At 39.2% G+C, this 24,267-nt stretch overlaps 1 protein-coding gene across 3 annotated transcripts; it reads right to left on the bottom strand.

Annotated features, from left to right (window-relative positions):
* On the bottom strand, positions 1-24,148 carry BEND6 (BEN domain containing 6). 3 transcript variants are annotated; one of them, XM_032684237.1, is made up of 10 exons: positions 24,008-24,148; positions 21,633-21,759; positions 10,699-10,927; positions 10,445-10,590; positions 9,836-9,934; positions 9,274-9,451; positions 7,127-7,344; positions 5,625-5,817; positions 3,638-3,776; positions 1-1,228 (listed from the first exon to the last, which is right to left on the bottom strand). In XM_032684237.1, the coding sequence occupies exons 3-10, from the start codon at positions 10,892-10,894 to the stop codon at positions 970-972; spliced, it is 1,428 nt and encodes a 475-aa protein (XP_032540128.1). In that variant the 5' UTR covers positions 10,895-10,927; positions 21,633-21,759; positions 24,008-24,148; the 3' UTR covers positions 1-969. The 3 variants fall into 3 exon arrangements, with proteins under 3 accessions (XP_032540128.1, XP_032540129.1, XP_032540130.1); XM_032684239.1 differs by lacking the exon at positions 1-1,228 and adding an exon at positions 1,292-1,453 and having other exon boundaries at positions 24,008-24,138; XM_032684238.1 differs by lacking the exon at positions 9,836-9,934 and having other exon boundaries at positions 24,008-24,138.
* Positions 24,149-24,267: the final 119 nt, after the last annotated feature.

Consider the following 24,267-nt stretch of genomic DNA (forward strand, 5'->3'; position numbering starts at 1 on the left):
ACATAGTAATGTTTCATTTTATTTGATAGAAATTCACTTCAAAAATATGATTAACTATATACATTCTTATATATGCTGTACATAGTTACATATACAAAATGTACATAGCATCCTTCTGTTACATTTTATAGATGGTAGTTAATAACATGAGCTAGAACTAACATATTTCATACCTGCTTTCTTCCTGATCCTATCTACGAGGAATTGTTAGACATGAGAGATGAAAAAGGATAGCAAATCACTTAATTTTTACCTCAGCCCCCACAAAAGTCTTCTCCCTGAGCTACAAGGGAACATGACTTCTTCCATTGCCTTTTCAACTTTCAGAGGTTAAAAATCAGCTGCTTCTTTGCTGTGGACATCTTGAGAGTTGCAGTTTCATTGCCCTAAGAATGTTTTCTTCTTTCCAGTTTAATAGTGTCCTTAAATACCTATTTTATTTCTTCTTCTCTGCTCACATGGCCCTGTGCTTTCTAATCCTGTGCTGGCTATAGTGTTCATTTCACTAGGAAATCTTTCTATTCTCTTTTCATATCAGTATCTCTTTTTTCCATTAATATACAATAGCTTTCTCTGATCGTTTAAAGCAGTTTTTCCTCAGATGTCAAGGTGAAAGGAAGGGGATTAAGACTCTTCATATACATTCTTTTGGTATTACTTTAAATAATGCTTTTTTCTAACTAAGGGGAACTCTATTTGTATTCTTCAGAACAAGTTTATATTTTTTTAATTACTGCATAACATGCATATATCTTATAATATCTTAAATTTAAAGATATTAATATGCCTTCATTTCTTTTCTAAACTGTGGGATTTTCATTTGTTTGAGAAAAAAGTTCTCAGGGTTCTATCTCGGTCCACTGTTGGACAGTACCCAATATCTAGTACCATTTAGGTATTATTTCTTTTTTATTTTATACTACTTCTTAATCTCTGTTGAGAATGTGAACTGGTATGAAATACCTTCAGTTATTGCTTGTCTGAGTTTCTGAGATCTCCCTGGTTGGGAGAGGGCGCTGGTGAACTGCTTGAGAGTTGAGGCTCCACCTTAGAATCAGTGGGCTTGAGACATTCCTGCTGACCCTCTGGGGTAGGAGGTGGAGGAGTCAGGCAGCTGTCACTTTGCTGAAGTTGTGCATTAGCAGCTGGTGAATCATCATCCTGCTGGTCTTGTGTATTGGGAGGAACAGCCGAAGAGATGATGCCCTGAGGAGCAGCTGTTGAACCGCTGTTGAGACAATTTATAATTAAGTTTGGGATATTAACACTAAATGTGCAGTTAGTACTGTTCTTAGTTTCTGAGCTGCAGAGTTTGTTAATTAGCTAGTTAAATAGTTTTCTTCATTGTCACTCTCCCCTTTCCTTGTTTCACCTCAGCCTTATGGATCTGAGATGGTGACTTGTCTGTCTCGTTGGATTTGACTCCAAACTTCTCTTGAATTGTAATTGTACTCTGGGGAAAGGGAGAGAAGGTGGGCAAGGAAGAATTAGCAGCAAGGGAGGAGATAAAGCTGTAGTATCACTAGTTTTTAAAGTTAGTAACTTGTGTGTATAAGTGGTTACTAAATATACTGAACAACAGAATTTTCTCGACCCCTCTCTGTACTTCATTGCTGGAAGGTGAACTGCAGGAGTAACAGTGAAATTATGAGCACTTTTAAATTCTCTTACGTTTCTTATAGAGAATATATGTGTCATCTGAGTTAAAGGAATCACTGCTGTTATCTTGATTACTTACACGGTGCTTAAATGCTTTTACAGTGAGGAAATTCTTAACAGCTGTAAAATGAATCCACTATAAATCCATCCTAATAAGCATCTGTTCAAGAGAGATTATGCAGGCAATATGTTAATTGTTTCCCATGGATGTTAGACTGGATTTTAAATAAGTACTGATCAATAATAGACATAAAGACATGTTTAAAATATCAAGTTTAAATTGGAAGATCTAAAGGCAGTATTAAAAAACAGTCCAGAATTGTTGTAGTATAGTCAAGATCTTCCTGACAAGGCTTCGGGAATATTGTGTACATGAGAAGACTCAGAAATTAGCAAAATTTATGGATCCATCTGATGGAGATAAAGACTTAAAATTTAAAATATTTAAGATTTAATACTTTCAAAGGAGATAAAGTCTGTTTCTGGGCTGTTATTTTTCCTGCCTGTGTCAAGGACAAGGAAAAATACTACAGTGAATCATTGCATACTGTATGTTACAAATACAGAGGACCTTTGTTTTATGAAGTCTTCTCATCTCTAGAATAAAAGCGTTAACATGATAAACTTTATTTTAGCCAGGCTGGTGCATCTGTTTATTGTTTCCAGATGGGAAACCTGTGTATATGGATTCTTCCAACAAATACTCTCTAAGTATTTCTCAAATAGTCATTCACAGACCACTAGTGGTCCATGGAGTACCACCAGGTGGCTTAGAGAGGAATTTTAGTAGTAAAGCACTTCTACTTTTCAAACAATGGTGTCACAACATAGTCAAATACCTTGGGGTGATTTTGTTTGTTGGTGGTGGTTTTTTGTTGTTTTTATTTTGTTATGAAGTGTCTTACAGTTGCAAATATGCAGGAGGTGACTGAACTAGGAAAAAGAAAAATGTTACTGCAGTATAAAAAGTCTAAGTAAGGACAAATCTCTCTTCCCTGTCTTCCTATTTTAATCTATTCTCCTCTTCCTTGTTTCTGAGGAGAGGCTGAGAGAGCTGGGACTGTTTAGCCTCAAGCAGATTTTACCTATGTGCATTAATGTCTGACTGGGAGAGTGCAAAAAGATGGAGCCTCTTCTCAGTGGTGCCCAGTGGCAGAACCAGAGGCAGTGGGCAGAAACAGAACACAGGAGGTCCCGTCTGAACATCAGGAAACGCTGCGAGGGTGACCAAGCACTGCCACAGGGTGCCCCGAGAGGTGGTGGAGTCTCCATCTTTGCCGATACTCAGCCAAACATGGCTCCGAGCAACCTGGTCTAGGTGACCCTGCTTTGAGTAGCAGGGTTGGACTAGCCAACCTACAGAGGTCCCTCACAGCCTCAACCATTCTGTCATATGTGCATTAGCTGACTTCACCAGCAATTTTAGATTAGTTTCATTCACAAGGTAAAAATGCCCGTAATAAGTAGAATGTTATTTAATAATTCCTCTGCCCCAATAATTTAGACTCTTCTGCCAGTAAATGATTGCTAATTTAGCTCTCCTGCGGTACATATCAATATGTACAAAATAGATTTTCCTTATCTTCACTTGTGGGTTAATTGGAGCAAAACAGGTGACACGAAAATGGAATTGACTGGTCTCTGGAGAGCCAAAGAATAATAAGAAAAGTAAGTAATGCCAAATCTAAAAACAGACGTATTCAGCAAAGCAACTCTATATGTTTCCTTCTGTATTCTTTTCCTGTAATATAATAATCTTGTGCTGCTTCGTCAAGAATTAATAACTTTTTTGTGCTGTAATGTTAAGCTTCTGTGTTACATACTTTTTGTACAAGTTTATGGAAATATTTATCTACTTGGTAATGCATATATGAATATGCATTTTCATTGTGGTTTTAAGAGTGGTTTTGGATTTTGTAACCATGGAGTAATATATGGAATTACACCTTACAGGCTATTTTTTTTTTTAAAGACTTACCAAAAGCTTTGTTTCTGAAAAGCACCTGAGTTAAGATCTTTGCTTAAAATTGGCTTCTTGGTGCAATTGTTCAGTTTTTGTCCCATCATTCGCCTAATTAAAGCATCATCTGTGTTTGGAAACAACTGTTTTGTGATTCCTGCAAAATAAAGAGATCATAGGAATGAGGCCTCCAAATCAGGGAAACCAGAGATGTGTGATCTAAAATCCATTTCTTTCACCTTTTAAATTTCCAGCTACTTCAGCTTCAGATTTAGTTACTTCCCTGTCTTTACAAACTGTTTCACAGATTTTGCAGATGCCAGCTCTTGCTTTTCTCTGTGCCTTCCATATTGCTGTGCCTGCTTTTGGCAGACTCAAAAGGAACTCCAGGGCCACAAGGGCTTCCTGTAATGAGTGATTTGTGTTTGCTAATCCTCCCACCCTTTGTTCTGTTCTTGATCAGAGAGTCCTTTTCCTACCCTCATCAGTCCTCATGCCTCTAAATCTTCCTTTTTTTTTATCATTAATTTTCATTTGCAGATGATGTCTCTTTTTCTAAAATTTCCCTTCTGTTTTGCCTGGCTAAATTTTCTGAATGCAATACTAACAGGACTCAACATGAGGAATATGATTCCTGCTCCTGTCTTCTCCATCTTCCCTCCCCTGGATTTCTCCACCCTTTATCATTTAATTTTATTTTGAAGTCCTACAGTTTCCATTTCTTTAAATAATCTTATCTGCTAACTCATTTTCTACAGTCCTAGAACTCCCAGCCTTCCTTCTAATGTTTCTTTTTCTCTTATATAATGTTGACAATTTTCAGTTTGAATTCCAATGTTCTCTTCTACTTTAACAGACTTCTTTGATTTCTCTTATAGGCTTTGTCACTCAATGCTCTGCAGCATGCTGTATTCCATGTCCTGATTATCTTCTCTGCTTCCCTTTTCAGTTTTGCCTAGATCCTTCCCCAGAATCCACCTTTAGAAAAGTCACTGGTAGCATTTAGAATCATAAAATCATTTAGCTTAAAAAAGACTCTTAAATTCATTGAGTCCAACCATTCTTCTCAACCAATGAAATCCTTTTCATTTTTCTCATACAACATTCTGAAATTGTCTCATCTTACTGCCTCTAAATATATTTTCACTATCTTACACACTGTTTACTTTTATCTCTCTTGACTTTGGATCTTTTTCTCTAGCTAGGTTCTTAAGGAAAAGGGGTTTTTGCAACTGATAACTTTTGAAACTGCTGTCCAACTTCAATAAAACTGCACCAGGGTATAGGAACTGGAGCTAAGCTGGAAAGGGAACCGAGAGAAGTGGGGAAATCCTAGGGAATGGCAGTGGAGAAGGGATAACAGATTTAGGCTATGTTGTTCAAGTATTAAACTATAGCTGTGAATCCAATAAAAATCAGGCTTCATGTCCTCACAAAATACTGTTTTGTTAAAGCTGCTACTTCCATCTGAAATTATTCTCTTTCCTATGCATCAAATATTTTCTGCCTTAAACCTCAGCATAGAACAAATTTTATTTGCTTCTCTGATCACTATTCTTGTCTTCTGTACTTATTGTCTCCTTTTGCCTCTAGCGCTATTTAAAATGTCAGAATTCATAACATTCACTAACTTCAGAACACAGCAGACATAATTTTAAATTTGATCCAAGTGTGTCCTCTTTTTGCCTTCCCTTATCCGTTATCACCATGCTCCAAATTTGATTGTCATAGATTAACCTTTCAAAGGCTAAAAAATTTACAATATCACTGTACCAGAGCAGGTACATAAATAAAACCTGCAAAACTCACACACTAGAAATATTACTACTTAGCATTTCACTGACAGTATTTGTAACAGATGGTTAAAAAAATTATGTAGCTGGAGAAAGAAATACAAAACAGTCCATCACCTGAGTAGACCAGCTGTTAAGCATTACAGCCCCTCCCTCAGAGAAAGCCCCCTGTCAAGCCAGTGCCACATTGAGTAATGTTAACAAGTCATCACCTATGATTTCCTGAACTTCATTCTGATTCATAGCTGGTTTTGCTGCTTTATCCTTTGAAGAGGAGGACTTTGCACCTGTCAGACTGTGTGTAGCCATGTATTCATGTGTATAAAGTGCTTGCATCAAGTCATTTATAAATTTTTGAGGTTTGCTTTTGTTACAAAGTGCGATCTGCCACTTCTCGATCTTGAACTGGAAAACAAAATTGGTCATAAGCATAACTATTGCAGTTTACTAGAAATATTATATAGTATTATTGCTGAAATATCTTTAATTTTCTATTTTTAAACTACAATTTCAGAAGTAATCTCTGCAAACCATGTGCTTGAGATTAAACTTGCATACCACTCAGCATTTGGAACTACAGATACACCTTAGTTTTTTTTCAGAAGCATTGTGGCGCAGACTAAGGACCCCATCCACCCTAGAAAACCCTTCACCAAGCAATCCTTATTACTCACTAGTGGAGACAGGACATGTTCAGACATATCAAAATCCTTCTGCTTGCACTCCATGCAGGCTGGCTGTGGTCCAGTTCTGGCATGGTTTCTGTACAGCCTCAGCAGCATGGCACTATGCCCAAGCTAATATTCCTGCCTCTGAGCAGACATGCCCTAAGAACTGTGACATCTGGTACTGAGCTTTGAGAGTGCCTTCTACACACAGCAGTGGTACAGCCTAAGAATTTGAACTCTCCCAATCAGCAATTTTGAGCTACCTCTTTTAAGTAAGGCAGGTTGCTTAGAAAATTAGGTATTTTTATTTCTTCGAAGATGTTAGGTCAAATTTTGTATATTACAATAAGCAGTCATACCTTGATAATTCTAAATAGACTTCTTTGGGTTTTAGCTCCCCATGACAACACAGGAGAATGATTTGAATGGATTAACATGACCCAGTGCATAAGCATGTTTATGTAAATTGTGCATGCAGAAGCTGAAAGTATTCCTTTGGTTGCGTCTTGATTTTTTTTCACGTATAGCTGTTGTGCCTCAGATTTCTCAATCATGTTCTGTTATAATTACAGAGAATAGGGGAACTTCTTTACTCAGTTTCTCTGTATACTTGTATTTTTCTACTTAACTTGCAGAAACAATTGCAGAAACAATACCAGCCTCCATTTACAAATTAACAGTTTAAACAAACTGTTGGTATTTTTCTTAGATTCTGTCTCAAAACACTACCATTCCCCTTTGGCATCCAAACCATTAGACTGGAAGTTATCCCTAGTATTTTCTTCATGCTTTCCACGTTCTGCCCTTAGACACAGATGTGCAAGGTCACTGAAATTAAAGCAAGTTTCAGAGTGTACAGGATGAAACCTAGTGCTTCACGTGGAAAGAGCCTTCTGCTCAGAAGGAGCTCATTAGTCACATCATCAACAGAATGATGACAAAATGATTTTTCCTGATGCTATTTTTTATATTTGTTATACTATAACAGTGAAGTTTGTACTGTATAAAGTTTTAATTTTTGTGCCTGAAATTGCCTTTTAACTGACCTGTTTTTCGGTCTGTTGCTCCTCATCTTCCACATTCAAAGTTACTGGTGAGCTGGAGTTACTATGCATAGCTGCATAGGAATCTGCTAATGGATTGTGAGATGCCTTCCAAACAGCATGTGAGTGCAGACTGGACGTAGATGATGTCACTCCTCCTTTGAGCAGTGCTTCAGCCATCCCTACCAGTTCCTCAAAATGAGTGACTGCCTGTGGCAAGACTGAAATCAGACAGAAAGTCAGGGGTAAAATAGTAATTGCATAAGAATGTATATTTTTGCAATTAGATTCCTGTCATAACGCAAAAGTAGTCAGCAAAGACTTTTCAACATACTGTTTTCCTCTTCTCCCAAATGCTTTCCCATCATTCTGCTGTCCCCACCCATGAAGATCTGGCCTTAGTTTCTAGGATAGATCAGTTCTGTGCAAGGCTAAGGGGAACTATTAGCTTATGCCCATCATGGCACTAAGCAGACTATTTTTCTTTTTTCTTTTTACTATCTCAAAATCTCTACAAGTCTATAAAGCTATTGAATATGGGCTAAGTAATATCTGATGTTTTTTTCTTCAAAGAAGTTACATAGACTGCAGAGACTTCTCCATTTTTTTAATCTATAAAGAATATGATTTAAATAACCTTTTCTCCAAGTAATATTTATTTTCAAATATAAACTTTTATTAGGTCCATTAAGAAAAATCAATTCGAAACAAAAAGGATCCAAGGGATGATGGATCAGCAAGATACAGAATCACTAAATTACAGAAAATTGTAGCAATCCGAAAACTCAGAAGGGTATCTGCAGAAAAGGAACTGCTAGGATTATGTAGCAGGCCGTGAACAACAGGAGCTAAGGGAAATTCCATCATTTAAGGACCAGACAAGACCCAATGATATTCAACAATGTGCATTGTCCTATCTCCAGCAGCAGGATATGGAAAGACTTCGTGATGATGCGATCAGTCCATGCAGAAGCCCCTTTGTTTTCTCCCCTCTCTTGTAATCCTTGTTTTGGGAAATGTTAACCATCCTCCCCCAAGTGTAATCCTGGTTACTGGAAATACTAATCCTCTTCCCCCCACATATAATCCTGGATACGGGAAATGCTGATCAATTGGGTAGTCCCCTAGTTGGCATAACCTGGCCTCCTCATTAGCATATTCTGCCCTCGAGACCCTTAAATAGTGTTTCGTGTGTTCAACAAAGATTCCAGTTTCTACCCCAAAATTGAGATTGTTTTAGTTTTTGGACCTTTACAACAAATACTGTAAAAGACTACTACAAGTGCTTAAGATGCAAGAAAAATGGACTTAAATGTGTGAGAAAAGTTGTCAGACACTAAGAAAATGCTTACAAATAATATTTAAAAAGGTGGAGATGAATGACTCAAACCAAGATGAATAACATAATGGAGTCAGGTGGGCAATGAAACTGATAAGCAGTTGCAAAATCATATGACAATAAAAAAATCAGATACTAGGCTGTCTAGGGATGGCATGGTGTAGCTGGCAAGGGGAGGAGAAAATCCTCTTTAAACCTTATTCAGTCACTCATGTTTTGAAATTTTGGATTTTGTCTTGGCTGTGCCAGAGTAAGGGATGGGAACAAGTGAGAGGGGCTTCAGAAATTATCACTAAGTGATCATTTATATGGATTATTATGGATATTATTATGGATTCATTTATAGAAGAACAAAATGGTTCACCTCTGGGAAAGGATTAAATTTGGTGCACCTGGAACTAACTCAGATTATGAATAATGAGGAATTACAAAAGTAATTAGAAATTAAATCATTCCAGAATAAACAAAATTCCAGCAGATCAAGAAAAACTGCTAATAAATAAGGTTAGTTGGACTGGTCAGTGAAGCGTTTGAGCTTAGCTGATGGTTATACGCAGCTTTTGGAAAGGTTCTTTTGAGAACAACTGACAGGATTTAGACAGATTTTTCCGTTTCCAGCTCTATGATTACATGGCCTCCGTGTAAGATAGTAAGTGCTGCTGGAATTAAATGTTGCCATGTATCAAAGACTTTGATGCTAATGGCAGGCCTTGATCATGTCAGGTGTTTGAGCATCCATAATTTCCAGCCAAATGGCCTCTTATAAATCAAACTACAGGCTTTCCTTTCATCAAAATACTCCTGATTTTACCTTGAAGCATCACCAGGGACTGCCTTAGACGGCAGTTTTCTCTCATGGTGTCTGTCAGCTTCCTCTTGAGACTTTTAATTTTGGCACACAGTTCTACCTTGGACAGTTGAAATAAAGGCTCTTCATCATCACTGCTGCTTTCACTATACAGAAAGTTGCTTTCTGAATATGGTTCTCTCTGAAAAAAACCGAAACAGCCATGCTATCTAGAGCCACGACAACAGAAAATTAAAGCATTGAAACTAACATTAGAATATCTGGCTAAATCAAAGCATTCTCTTGTATAAACAGATTGTATAAACAGACAGAGTGCATTTTAATAAAAGCTGTTACTGTATATAGCTATTACTATTCCTATTACAATTAAAAATGAAAGATCAGTGTAATATGTATGTAACTGTTACGCACCTTCACATCTGTTCTCCATTCACCAATTTTCCAAGGTAGCGTCTTTTAGACTTCACTAAACTTCCCTGAAACAAAACTCTTATGCCCCTCTCAACAAATACATTTCAATTTGCTTTTGCTTAAAACATTAAAATTGCTGAAGATGGATGTTTACCTGTTTGTTAATTAAAGATGTTTCAAGTTGACTCAGGATGTTGGCAGGAGCAGATGCCTGCAATGATTTCTTTCTTTTTATATGTTTCCTCATCTTCCCCTGTAAACAAGTGCATAACAGTGCCTTTGCATTCCTATAGAGCCTTTCAATACAGTATCTCATAGTATAACATAAGCTTTTATTCATTGTGCACTTGACATTCTTAGTATTTTTAAAAAATATGTATGTAACTTTTTGTTAAGTTTTATGTTTTTCTTCCCTACATTTTGTCACTGTGGATCTTGGCAAAATGCACAGCTCAGAAGACCTGGTCCCTTCCCTTTTTTATGCACTGGTCAGATTTCTGTCTTACAGGAGAAAATGTAATGGAGTTACAGAGCATCCAAGTCTTGAATAACACTCTTTTTAAATAGCAAAGGACAAAATCTATTGGCCTAACTAAATACTCTGACAGGTTATTGTGCTGAGGTACCATGTGAAGACTACCTGTATTCCTCCTACCTTTACCATACATGTTTTGTGTGTTATATTGTGAAGAATCAATAGTTACAGTTTATTTCATTCCTTTATGGGCCTACCAATATCACACACAAAAAGACAGAAACTCACCTGTTCTTTATCCAGGTCACTGTCCTCACTTTCTGAGAATATCATTTCTATCCTCTTCCTCTTGCCTTTTCCAAGGACTTGTATTTTTGTAATTTCATCTGCTCGCAGTATCTTTTGCATCATTTCCACCAGCTCCTGGGGATCATCTGAAGTGATGGGAAAAAAAAAGGCCAAAGGCCAAAGCACAGACAATCAGGTAGTAATACCTTACAACTAGATTTTGTATCAGATAAATGCTCTAGAACTGCACTCACCACTCATATACACAACTTTCACCAGGTGCTTTTCTGTCTTCCTTTCTCCCACAGGCCAGTTTACTAGCACATGCTCATTTGGCTTCAGAAGTCTTTCTAATTCATTGTCATCACTGGGAAGGTCCTGTATCCATGAAGTCTCTCCAATTTGCAGTGAATTATCATTTACAAAATCAAACAGTGTGAATTTTTTCATTGTTAAGTGGTTTTCTTGTCACACAGACACTGCCTGCAGGATAACATAAGAAAAATAGCAGTTGCTGTGTCACGCCACAGGAATATTACAAAAGCCCCAAGCAACCCTCCTTTTCCTGGATATTGGTAATTACCTTATATGAAAATATCCGGGCTAAGAAAATGAAAACTAGCCAAACAAAGAGTTCTATCTCCCTTGAAAGATGGGAGATGGTCAATACTTGTACATCTGCTCAATACCTGTACATCAGACAGTTGCCTCCAAAATTAGGCATAGAAAACAGCTTTCACTTGCAGAGCCCTGGCTTCCATATTACTACTATGCTTAATCTATGATTGTGATCTCTATTACTACTGCATTTGCCCCAACAGAAGTTTTCCATCCAGCCTCTGACTAAAAGATATAGGTGCAATAAAAACTTTCCCTAGAATGAAAGAAAGTACTAGCTATACATATTATTAAGAGGGATGTCTGACTTCCAGGGCTGTATTAATCATGGACAGAAAACCAACCCAGAACTACCCAGAACAACTGACTGGGTGAGGTATGACACATCCTGGCAGTGGAAAACTTGACATACAAAAGAAATGACAGGCTGAGGACTGGAAGAGAGCTGTACTGCTTCATGAAAAATAATAGCAACAAGGAGAACCCAAACCCAAATATACAGCTAAATCATTTGTTTCATAAAACAATACTTTTAAAGCAAAGGAACATTTCTGGGCTTTTTAAAGCATTGAAGTTCTATACCAGGAGACAGGAAAAGTAATAATTTATGCTTTATTTTCCTAATTAAGCTGATATGCCTTTCATGAAAGTGTGAAATGTAACATACATTATGACACTCTACTGGAAATGTAACTAGTTCATCTAAGTGTTGCCATTATACTCAGAGAAGATATTTTCTACTTTAAAATTATTAAATCAGATAAAACAAATAAAAATAGAAAATCTGATTTTGTCAAACCTCGATCTTTCCAGCAAACATATGGTCAATTTATAGAGGTGAAGTACTTTTACAGAGCGGAAAACTCATGAATTCCCAGATGTGACAGCGTGATTTGTGATCTACTTGGCCTCAATCAGTCAAAAGCAAATTTAGTGCCTCATGCAGAGGCTGTCAAAAAGGTAACTCAGAGCTAGAAAGGAAGAATTACATGGGGCTGTTATGTCAAAGTGAGAATGTCTAGCTGCAGTGCTCTACGAAGCAATGTCAATTCGTTTGCAGAAGCCCAGCTATTCCCCAGGTCTGTGCTACACCTCAACAGAGCTGGCTTTCCACACACCAGTGGACTGAATTTGCAAAAGACAGCTGCAGTCTTGTTGACATGTTTACTTATACAATGAAGCAAGCGTAAGAAATCACCATTAAAAAGAGTATTAAATCATGCTTTTATGCAGAATGTGTTGAGTGTGATAGCAGAGGGATTGTTAAGATTGTTCCACCGAAGAAAGGAATTGCTATTAATTTTCTTTAAAGTGTTAGACAGACCAGGAAACATCCATCCCATGTAAATTCTGGAGAGAAAGTAGCCTGAATATCTCTGCCTAGCATGAATCACCAGAGGCCTCATTCTGCTACTGATCCATGCCCTGTGGATCCTCATACCACAGACAGGGATCATTCAAATGAATAAACATATAGACAAAACAAAACCCAATAGCAAAAAGTTTCAGCACTGATCTCACTAGGGACAGGTGAGGTCCGAAATGAAACTGCATGTTTTAACAACAAACTATCGGATTTAAACCACCTGGTGTACGCAATCACATTGGGCATCAGTATTCTTCCTTCTTTTTCAAAATGCTTTTTGTGTGTATACCCCAGTCAGCTTAACATTTCTCATCTGGCTCAGAGATGTCACTTTCTGCCTCTGATCAACCCAGCACAGCAATCCCCACTCCCTAGTTCTTCAATTCTCAAATAAAGTACTTTGAGCTTTCCCTCCTTGGCCTTGGCAGTTGCGAATTACTTCATCACCCTCCTAAAAGCTCACATAAAAACAACAGAATTGCAGCAAAGATGGAGCTGCCAGCGTGCTAAGACTAACATCTGATTGACCGACTTCTATATTTTTTTAATGTTTCCCTGCAGTCCTCTAACAGTCTGTCTGTTGTCTCTCGTTTTGTATCGAGACAAATATTCTCTGAGCCATGGGACATTCTTCCATTCTAAACTTGAACAGGGTTAGCAAGTCAGCCCAGATGCACTGAATACACAGGCTGTTCACAGCATGGAGGGCATGTGTTGATTCCCCAAGGCACTGGGGCTATTGACGTACACACTGTGCCAACACCGTGCACCTCAGTAGCAAGTCCAACAGCTTTTGGAAGGTATCAGACTTGTGTACATTGTTAAACAGCCTAATGGAGTCAATGGACACGTGGACTTCTGAATGCTCAAAGCCCATGACAGCAGCCTGGTAGACGCTGTGAAGCACATGGACGACAAAATTTCCTGCACAGTCTTTACACCAGGCAAACACCTGGATCCATGAAAATCCATCCTGCCGCTCCAAGCTAAGGACAATTTTTACTATGGTCATGGCAGGACTTGAAGCTCATCAATTTGTCTACATCATCTATAAAGCTCTTCTGAGCTGCCAAGATTCTTGCCTGTGGTGGGAGGGTGCAGTAGTAAACAACTAAACTGATTTCACTAAGGACCTTAACAGCTGCCATGCTAAAATGTAAGTTATGCAGTATGCTGAGAGAAATAAGGAATGGATTTCACAAATAGTTATGGAGGAGGGATGGCATCAATCCACTCCTTGAGCTCCCAGTAGGAGTCTGAAAGCCTCCTGTCAACTTTGTGAAGCTTGTGCTCAATCCTGTTGTTCCTGCTGTTTATTAAGGGACCAAGGCAGGAAAGCAGTTGTGGGGCAGCAACAGTGACTGGCCAGGTCCCCTTTCCTCTGCTACAGCTCTTCTGGGCACCAGCCCAACTGCTTGTGTTATGGGTAAAATGATGAAATTATTACATTGCCAAATAAGAGGAACAGAGTGTAGTAGTTGATTGTTAGTATTTTTCTGTTACAGAGCAATGGCTTCAGCTCCTGCAGCAGACATTAATCAAAATACGTCTTTTCACAGAATTTATTGTGACAATCCATGTGCTCTGGGGATAATACCTAACTGTCTGCTGGCATCATCTCTAGCCAGTGATTAAAGGGAATGGAAAGGTAGAACAAAATGTCACTAATAAGGGAAAGGAAAACACTTTCCAGAAGTCCTGCAGTGTTTTCTCACCCTGTTCTCCCACTGGAGTCCATATAAACCTTGGGTGAGTCAGGACTGCTGGAAATGCCTCTCTCCTCTATAGGGTTTGATTTGCCAAAACAGATCAAAGGCAAAATATACTATATTAACATCACCAAAAAAAAATAAAAAAAAAAATCTTGGGGATCGGCATTAACCTTACCAGATTTCTACTGCCTTAAAAGTGAGAGGTTGTCTAACCACATTTGGCTCAGTCACTGCAGAAAGGGAGGTGATTCATCTCACCCTAAGACATGTCTAAAAGACAGCAGATGACTTACTGTCTGGGAGAGCCTCTTTCTCTCCGCTGACTATTTAGTGACTATGGGGTTAGGTATGTCTCCTTACAAAGTTGGGTTGGTCCAACCCATACTATATTAACTTTTTCTGTTTTTGAATAGGTTTTGGATAGTAGTATTCTGCTATAGGGAGCCAAAAGGATGGCATACGAAGTCTGTATCTGCTTCTCTGTTTTAAATCTCTATAACACAGTTCTGCAAGTCATCAAGTAAGATTTCTGACACTGAATGTTTTGTTCAGTGCTTTATTTGGAGGATACAAAATCATTCATGAGCATTACCCCACGTGCAGCTACTAACCACAGAGACAATTACATGACCATTGAAAGTCACTTCTGTTTTGCAAGTTACTCAATTCTGCTATATTCTCTATTTGAAAACACTAGTTACTTATTTGAGAAGTACTGAAATGTAAATCTATGATTTTTCACTGTTCTAGGTCATTTGTAGAAGGGGAAAAAAAAAAGGAAGGAGCCATCTAATTTTAAAGTTCTGAAGAGGAAACATTAATTGGACTCTTAATTTTTACAAATATGTTAATACCTCACATCCTGCACAAATGCTATAAATTTGCATACATAATATTTTTATTAAGCAACCTAAAAAACCAGAACAACAACAACAACAACAAAAAACCACTAAAATCCACAAAGATCATTTAAAGACATATCTCACCCTTTGACTGACATACTCTGTTCCATTCAGCCAGAGAGCTGGCAGATGGCATGCTGAGATCATTATTTCTCTTTCCTTTCAGTAAACACAGAGCAAAATATTACATGTTCACAACATCAGATTGTATACCCACTCGATGGGTCTGATTCTGATGGCTTAAAACAGGGCTTTGCCACTGGTTTCAGCAAGTCAAGGAACTGTACTACAGCCATGCAACACAGATATGTAATTGTAGTACGTTGTCAGACTTGCTGCAGAGTTGCTTTAAATCAATAAGAACTGATGAGGCTGGTTTGAGGAAAACACGAGATGTGCCCCTGCTTAGTTTTCACCTGGCTCTAGCAAGACATAAGGACTGAATGATGCCTTGGGTGGAGGTCTCACACCCAGTGTTGTCACAGTGAAGTACAGGAGAGCACCCACATCTCTGCACCAGCCTTGAGCCTTCTCTCCACTGAGCATAACCAGCCTTGTTATAAACATGGTCCTTTAAGGAGATAAGGATGCACTCAAAGACTCTCTGGCGAAGATCAGACAGCCTTTACTGCCACCTTAGTGGATGGAGGAGAACTGTATGTGTATGATAACCATCAAAACCCCACCTACAACATAAAAGAAGAGGGGTCTGGGGGCAAAAAAAAGAAAAAGAGAGAGAGGAGGAAACACCTCTGCTTGCTTGGTTGATGGATTGTGTCTCTCCTCCTTCCCTGAAGGGATGCCTCTGGGTGAGCTTTGTGCCTCCAGCTAACGTTGCAGCAGACCTGTGAATATTTTTTTATTTATATCTATATCACTAATAGAACTCTGTTACTATATCTTCTGTAGCAACACACATTAACATTCTGTAGTTAGTACATTTATCGCTGCCAATCCTGAACCTGCCTTCCTAATGCTTCAATAAACCATACCATTAGTGAATCTGGACTGTGAAAGTTCTTACTGAACTCAGCCAGATTTATAGTATCAAATTGGTAAGATGCACTATGTGCAAATCTATGATCATGGAAATTTTTATTGAACATGACCAGGCTGATAGTGCTGAATTGGTTCTAATCAGAAATTAAGCCCTGCCACACCCAGTTCTTCCGATTTCTGAGGAACAGCTGTAATGCAAGGGAGTTTATTTTCTGCCAAATTTCTACAGCCTTAGTAAAGTTAATACTTTATTATGTACTAAGATTTTATATTATCTACTCTCTACGTTTTAATAATCTCATTTTTCCTTGGCAAAAAACCCCCACAAACAAACACTGAAAACCCATTTACTGATCTTGAAATTAATCTACCTCATACAAAACTATTTCTTTCCAATTCAGCATGATAAGTGGTAATCACAGATTTGATTTGTGTTACTTAGATTGTGACATTTTACATTGAACTTGTCAGGACATTAAATACAATGTCAATGTAAAACTTGGGCTTCACTGAAGTCTCAAAATTCTCAAGTGTATGATGGAAAATATGATCATATTTAAATATGTTATATGCCCTGTTGTAGGTTCTAATCTTATTCCCCTTAAATCAGTGTAAGATTTACTAATTAATTCATTGGAATTAGGCACTGTCAGAAGAATGCAAAAGCGTTGTTACTGCTCAAGAGATTTACAGTGCAATATCTTAGTCATTTTATGGGAAAATATGATTCAAAAGCACAAATCTGCTGCTCTCAGCTGAGAAATACAGATTTTCCAGAATCATCAGTATCACTGTGTTCCAAATTCAGCTGGGAATCTGGGGGAGCATCTATCAAGACTAAAAGTGCACAGAAATGATCCCACTTGTCTTTCAGTGGAAGGATAAAACTATGATTTATTCTTGATATCCAACAGGTCACTTCCTGACTGTAGATCACTATCCTGGTTCGACTAGCTATGAAATAATCCGAGATCCTTTTCTGAAAAGTGATGCTATTCATGATAAAGCAACATCTCTGACCTTATTTATGCAGATCATCTCCTTGACTTCAAAGCCTCAGCAGCATTCACAACTCACAGGATTATACAGAGAATTTGGCACAAATCTTGTACCACATTCCAAAATGCATTGAGTGACCCAAGGAATTCATGAGGACGTTATTATTTTTCACAGTAGTGCCCTCCATGCTGTGAGTTTTAGCAACCTAGAAGTTCTGTAAAATAACATTAATATCTAAATATGCCAAAGCCTTTTGTAGTACTGTGGCTTAAGTTGAAAGCCTGAAGAAGTTTATTGGTAAAGCTCTGATTTTTGCATCAAACCATTAGGAAAGGATGAGTAATGAATTTCAAGCAGGTATATTTAGTATATCTGGAAGTCCTAAACTTCTGTTCTAATGAATAATTTATGCAACTAACAGTGAAACATGGCACTCATTTTAAAAAACTTCAAGATAGCAACCTAGCATCATTATTGGGCTTTCAGTACAGGGTTCAGTTCTAGACTGAGATGCTTACATTTAGGTGTCACTGGTGCACCAGGTATCTAAGTTATCACTATAATCACTGGAGATCTAGGGGATCAACTTGGCTTCCTAAACATGCGTCTAGCATCAGTGTCATTGTGCTTGGCCTTCACCTGCCACTCCAGAAGTGCAAATTTCCCCAAGGTATTTCATCACAGCGGTCACCCTTTTGGAGATGTCTCAGCCTTCAGCAACTCCAACAGTTGTAAAGGTCAAGTCTCTATTGAACACAATTAAAGCTCCCTGGAGAGCAATTCAGCATATTTCAAACGCTGTAGGGTTCAATTCAGTTGCCTAAAAATAAATGCATGGTGCAATCTTAGATACTATAAATTATTATGCCTGGCCTCCAGCTGTCTCTTCTGATGGGCACAGACTTCACAGAGGCCTTAGACCCTCCTCCAGGCTTATGAGGGTGGTTACTAACTCCACGCATCTCAAATAGCACCAAACACATAAATTCAGGGAAACAAATTGTTCTCTGGGCCCTGATGATTAAATTGAGCTTAAATAGGAGCCTAGATACCTCACATGCCTATAAACCACACACATTTATTTATCTGTATTTTAATCCCACACGTAGTGAAAGATTCACATAAAGGTAACAAGATGCCAAATAACAAGACGCAGGAAGTTATCTTAATTCTGTATCATTGGTTAGTATCTTTATTAAATAGCTATTTCACAGCTGACAGATGGAAAGCTAATACTCGCTTCAATTTGTTTGTTCACAAATGCCATGCACAACAAAATGTATTAATATACAGACCAACAAAAAATTATTTATTGAACTGGATACGACAACTTAGGTACAAGAGTTTGAATAATCACATAATAAAAAGCTCCTTCCATGCAGATTAATTTATCTAAACACTTAGAAGCAGTAAGTAGCCTGGAAGGAGAAACAAGTCAGCATGGCTTTGTAAAGTCAAACACTTGGCTGTACTCATTATAACCTGGCTGGGTAATCCAACACAACACTTCCAAATGATAAAGACCAGTGACGCATTCACTTATTTTGTCTAAAGATGTTTATGGGAAGGCAAGTTACACCACAAGCAAATCTGTGCTTGCTCTGTATAGGAGCCCAAGGAGTCAAATAACCTTTTCCTAAAAGGCTGAAAAAATATTAGGCATACTTTCCATATGCAACTAATGTACTTTCAAATTGAATTTGTTCAAACAAACCCACTGATAAGCTGATATGAGAGTTTATAAGAGGATGTATCTTACTCTTTTTATAAGATGGCAGAAGCTATATATTTCATGCTGCCCCAAAGTACCACTATTTGTGGCATTCTCCCTTGAAAAGCATAGAAGTGAAATAGCAGCTAGGAAATTCCAGGCTTAATTTCTGATCAGTATTTAATAACCTAGCAGCATCTTAACTATCTCTACTTGTATGTCTTTATTGGCTGTCATGGGTGAGTGATGATAGACAAGAAGTCATGCCGAGTTAATACTCAAAGTGCCTGTTCTTTTACTCCAAAGCTCTTCCTCAATTGCTTGGGTTTTGCAGCATTTTGGTAGGTAGGAGGGGAAAAAAATCTGCATTACTATTAAAGGTCATGAGCTAGAAAAAAACCACATATATGTTGTCTTTTTTCTTCAGGGAATATTACTTCAACTAAGAGTAATTCTGCATGCACTTAGGAGAATTGACAGTGAGGCATCTTCCCTGCAAGGACAAAAACCTCAAAACTTATTAGAGGTAATTTTTCCCTTCCTATAAAATCAAATGTCTTCTTACTGTATGTAGTTCAACCTAACTTCATAAAGTAATATGAGTGGAATGACCAGTGTTGTATATCAGTCTGAAACAATCCTTAAACAACTTCTAATTATGTACGTAAAAACACTAATGAAATTCAATTCCCTCTGGATGTAAGGCCACATTCAGATTGACAACTGCTACATTCAACACTGCCAAAAATGAATACAGAGCAAATTTTAACCAAGGACAAAGGGGCACACTGCTGCTGTAATAATAACAAAAAAAAGCGCCATAGGAGCTTTAGCAGTATATTTCCATCTAGGCTCAAGATCAGCCTCTCTGTCTGCAAAGTCAATTTATGCCCATGGAATTCCTGCCAGCATTTTTCTAGCAACACTCTAACCCATGCGTGTACAATTGCATGGGTCATTCTCCATTTGATTTACATTCAGTCTAATAAACAGAGGGAATTAAAATATGCAAGTTGTGTGAGTTGATGAACTCACAAAATAGGGACAACTACCTCTACATATATAAAGCTGGCAAGAATTTGGTTTTACATGGTCACCTAAGACACCTGCAGATGGCAAAATGTTCCAGTCATGGAGGGGTCTAGTCTGTAGCACTGGAATCACATTTTGGTCTCGGATAAATCACACAACCATTCTAGTTCACCTTCTCTTTTTAAAGGATCTGAAATAATAATACACATTTGCCTAACTTCAAAGGTATTGTGAGAATTAACTAATACTAGTGTGTCCTCCAAACATGCAAAGGACTGTATGGAGCAAACGATTTAACAAGTTTTGCAGAAAAAAGATTTGCAATAACCTTGCCAAATTTAGAACATACCATTTCACCTAACAGATTTTTTTGAAATGGGATGTCTGTATCAAGCTGGAAAATGTTATTCTTTTAGCTGAAGAAAATATTTTATAAGCTTTAATCATCTACCAGAAACTCTCACAACATCTTCTCATACGGTATGTTTAAGCTGCTAGGAAGCACACTGAGGGCAGCATGTAATCTGTGAGTAGAATATCAAGTGGGATAGTCAATTATTTTATTGAATGAAGTTGGTAATACTCAGATACTATTATGTTTTCTATATTTACTTTGCTTGCTTCTTTAGTTTTTACTGTATTTTCTTTGGTTCTCGTTTGATTAGAAAAAAAACAAATATTTTGTTAAGAAGTATTAGATGATTAGAGAACCCTTGTAGCCAGGTAAGTAATCATTTAAGCAGAATATTTTACTTAATTATAATTAAATACTACAAACACAGGCCTTAAAGCATAACTACAAACCAGTGAAAGGAGATGATCTTACCCTTTCACTTACTCAGCAACTCTTCTGAAATCATCTCATGTATCATCTCCTATTCTTATGTCCACATCACCAGATCCATCATGTGACCTTTTGCCTTCAGCTCACTGATACAGGGAGTCTTACAGTTACAAAATGAGGTCTGAGACTGAGGTTTGTAGGAGCAGAGAGGAGCCTTCACAGAGTTGCGGAGTGCCCTTGAATCCCGCAGCTCACATTGAGGGAGGTCAGCAGATCTTTGCAGACATGGTTTCTCACCTAAATTATCAGGGAATATGCACTGGCCCAGAGACTGTACTGCAAGTCTGCATGCAGGGCAAGGGTAAGGGAAGAACATATCTCTGCCTTCAGCCTTGCTGGGCAAGACTGCTAAGTCAGAACAGGTTATCATGAAAGACTGGCTGAAAGAATATTTGAGGTCAACACTGCCTTGTCTCCCTGCAGGAGGGCTGTTGCTGCTACAGCACATTCCCTGCTCAACTCTTACATTGAACTGCAGAAATATGACATAATTTTCATGCTGTTTCCCTTCCTCACACAACTTGGGAAAATACGTAAACTCCATCCAAGAGTAACTGCAACCATAGAAGCAACCTCCTGGTCCTTTCCACTTGCAAATGTTGATTGGTCACCTCTTTTCTGCGGATTCTCTGATGCAGAACTTTCCTTTTTCATCCCTCTGCTAAATGCTTATCACCACCTCCTCCCTCAGCATTGCTCAAGTAAAAGGCTGCTTCCCAGACTCCTGCCAAAAACGTCAGCTATGCCAGTGACTTTGTCAATGCTCTGTTTGCCTGTGATCCCTATCAAAACAAGCATCTGCAGGACACTAAGTCCCACCTGCTAACATCTCTGCAAAAGTGCAGCTACATTATGTGTACTCTGAAATGGTAGCAGGACTCCTTACTTATTGCAGGATCAATAACTGCCTTCTTAGATTATAAAACAATTCCAGTTCTCAACAACTTCTGACTTCCCCTGCCATTCCACACACTGTTATCACAGTTAGTCTCAAGACTTTGTTACCTTCTTTTACTTCCTCTCCTCTGCAATAGCTTCACCTCCAGGATTCTCCTTCTGAGGTCAAATCTCAGCTGAGAGGTTTTGTTTTAACCTTCTCTCTTCATTTCTTTTCTCTTCTCTGTTTGTCCTCCTTAAGATTCAGGAAAAGTTCAGGAAAAACATTCCATAAAGAAGCTTAGATTAAAAGTGCTATACATAAAAAACTTCTCTTAATTTCTCTTTATTACTATCTGGGGTAAAAAATTCTACTCACATATAGTTTATTTATTTTTAATGTGAAATAACTTCAGCAACTTAAACTTTATTCACAATGGAAGTTACATTTTAACCATGCTACCAAACCCTGCAGTATTTAACACACACAGAGCAGTAATGAATATAAAGAAAGCCACAGCAGCAGTTTGGTATACATATGAGGCAGTTGACTCAGAAGCTTGTAGCAGCAGCTCTCTGAAAAATCATGCATGTCAGCATTTCTTGTACTAAACTGTACTCTCTTTTGCATTTGAAAAAATAAACTAAGCAGTTGTCATGAAAGTTATTATATCCTTTTGGAAAAATATTATCCTCAAGACACCAGTGAGCTCTAAGTCTTAGAAGGGAAAAGCTATAAACCTTAAACTAAGGAGCTAACACTAGAGATTCATCTGTCAGATGATGCACTGTTTCATGAGAACAATGTGAAAAGAACCATTCACTCTCAGTTCTCTGCAATTTAACATGCAGCCGCTGCCATGCTACATTTGCTCCATCATCTCGTTCTGAAACACTAAAACAGTGCAGACACTAAAGGTCGAAAAGTTTCCTCCTGCAACATCCTGCAGCAGGGCACTGCAGCAGGGCAGTGCCATGCCAGCAGGATCACACAGATTTGCTTCATGCTTCAGTGAGGTAACATGAACCGTTTGAACAATCTCCAGGTAATCTGCATTAAAACCATTTTACTGCAGTGTACTGCGGTATTAGGAAAGATTTCAATATCGCACCACGTGATGCAACAAAACCTTACAGCACTTGGCAGTTCCTAGGCAGTGATGGAAAGCTTTGAATCGATGGCTGCAATGTAGCAACTTTCCATTTTACAAAGTAATAGGACAGACTATTTTGGCTCACTATGCTAGCGTATAGCATGAAATGATACAAAATTCCTGGAATAAAATATTACAGACCTAAAAGCCAATTTTTTTTTCTTTCTTTGCTTGCCCTCCCCAGTTTGGTATCATGAGGCTCTTTCAATGATAATGGACTTCCCTAACCTTAACGGTACAGTACACTCGTACAATGTTATTAACTCAGTGATAAATTAGTTTTGCTAATCTATAGATTATTTTTCTGGTTCTTATTTAAGCTACCACAGATATGTCTCTCTGTCCTTCCAGGTTGCATATTTTGTAATTTAATTTAAATTTGCACATATGTTTTTCATATATAGTTTCATGGCAGTCATATAAAGCTGTAACATTTCAATGTTATTCCAATATTTACACAGAGATTTTAATTAGTTCTATAAAGTTTTGGAAATGTTCCTCAGATTTATGTAGTGACATCAAAGATGCATGAAAAGCACAAGAATTTTGCCTTGAATGAACCTTTTTCACCAGGAACACAGGCAAATGCCATATTGCAAAATGGTACCTGGATATATTTTCAGCAAATGATTTTTTTGGTGCGTGTTTAACAGTGTTGAGGGAGTTTAGAACTGCATTTCCAAAGACCTCTGAAACAGTCTTTGAAAGTCTGGAGTATCACAGTAACAGCTACAGAGGTAGCAACGTAGGTGAACTCCTGTTATCATCTGCATTAGCAACCTGCACATGCCAGGATTTCGATGCTACCTGCGATGCCTCGGCTCCGGCCCGGCGGTACGCGAAGGGCACGGGCGATGACATCGGCTGCAGCGCGTTGCAATTTCCTGCAATGAGAGGGTCCCTGCAGGTGCTGCTCTGTCCAGCCTCTGCGCCAGACAACTTCCCCGCGGCTTTCATGTAGGACACGGCTGGGAGAGTGTGCAAAGCACACACGGCGCGGGGGGCGAGGACAGCGCGGGCACCGCCGGTGACAGCCCTCTGCGGGGCCGCGTCCCGGAGCGCTGCCCGGGGCCTCCCTTACACAGCTGTCGTCTAAATCCCAGCATCGGGGACACGGGGCAGCACCGCACGAGGGCCCTGGTCACCTTGTCAGGGTGGACCTCATTAACGCTTCCCAGTCCCTTCCCCCACCACAGCTTTGCCACGAAACCCGCTGCGATCGGCACCTCGGGTCCAGGGTCCACCACAGAGCCCCTTCCCCCGCCAGCGCCCACAGACCTGGGCGGGCACTCGCTGCCGCCCCGCGCCCCTCGGCCGAGGCCCCTCTTTCCCCCGGGGGTCCCCCCGTACCTCGCACCGGCCATTTTCCGCCTCCCTCTGCCGCAGCTCCAGCGGTGATGTCACCGGCCGTCCCGGCCGAGTCCCCGCCGCTCGGCGATCCTTCCTCCCTCCCGGCACCGGCGGCACCTTCCTCCTCCTCCTCCTCCCGCCGCCCCGCCCCGCCGTGCCGTGCCGTGCCCGCCCGGCTGCCATGCAGCGCCCGGCCCCGCCCCGCCCGCCGGTGCCCGCGGGCGCTCCGGCTCTGCCCGCCACGCTCCCCGCTCCCGGCA

Source organism: Chiroxiphia lanceolata, chromosome 3, assembly GCF_009829145.1.
Source record: "Chiroxiphia lanceolata isolate bChiLan1 chromosome 3, bChiLan1.pri, whole genome shotgun sequence".
Taxonomy (NCBI): Eukaryota; Metazoa; Chordata; class Aves; order Passeriformes; family Pipridae; genus Chiroxiphia; species Chiroxiphia lanceolata.

Coding starts and splice junctions, on each gene's coding strand:
- BEND6 (XM_032684237.1), bottom strand. CDS start 10,894: ATGAAAAAATTCACACTGTTTGATTTTGTAAATGATAATTCACTGCAA. Junction 9,935..10,444: donor GTGACCTGGATAAAGAACAG/GTGAGTTTCTGT, acceptor ACTTGTTTACAG/GGGAAGATGAGGAAACATAT. Junction 3,777..5,624: donor TGAAGTTCAGGAAATCATAG/GTGATGACTTGT, acceptor TTTATTTTGCAG/GAATCACAAAACAGTTGTTT.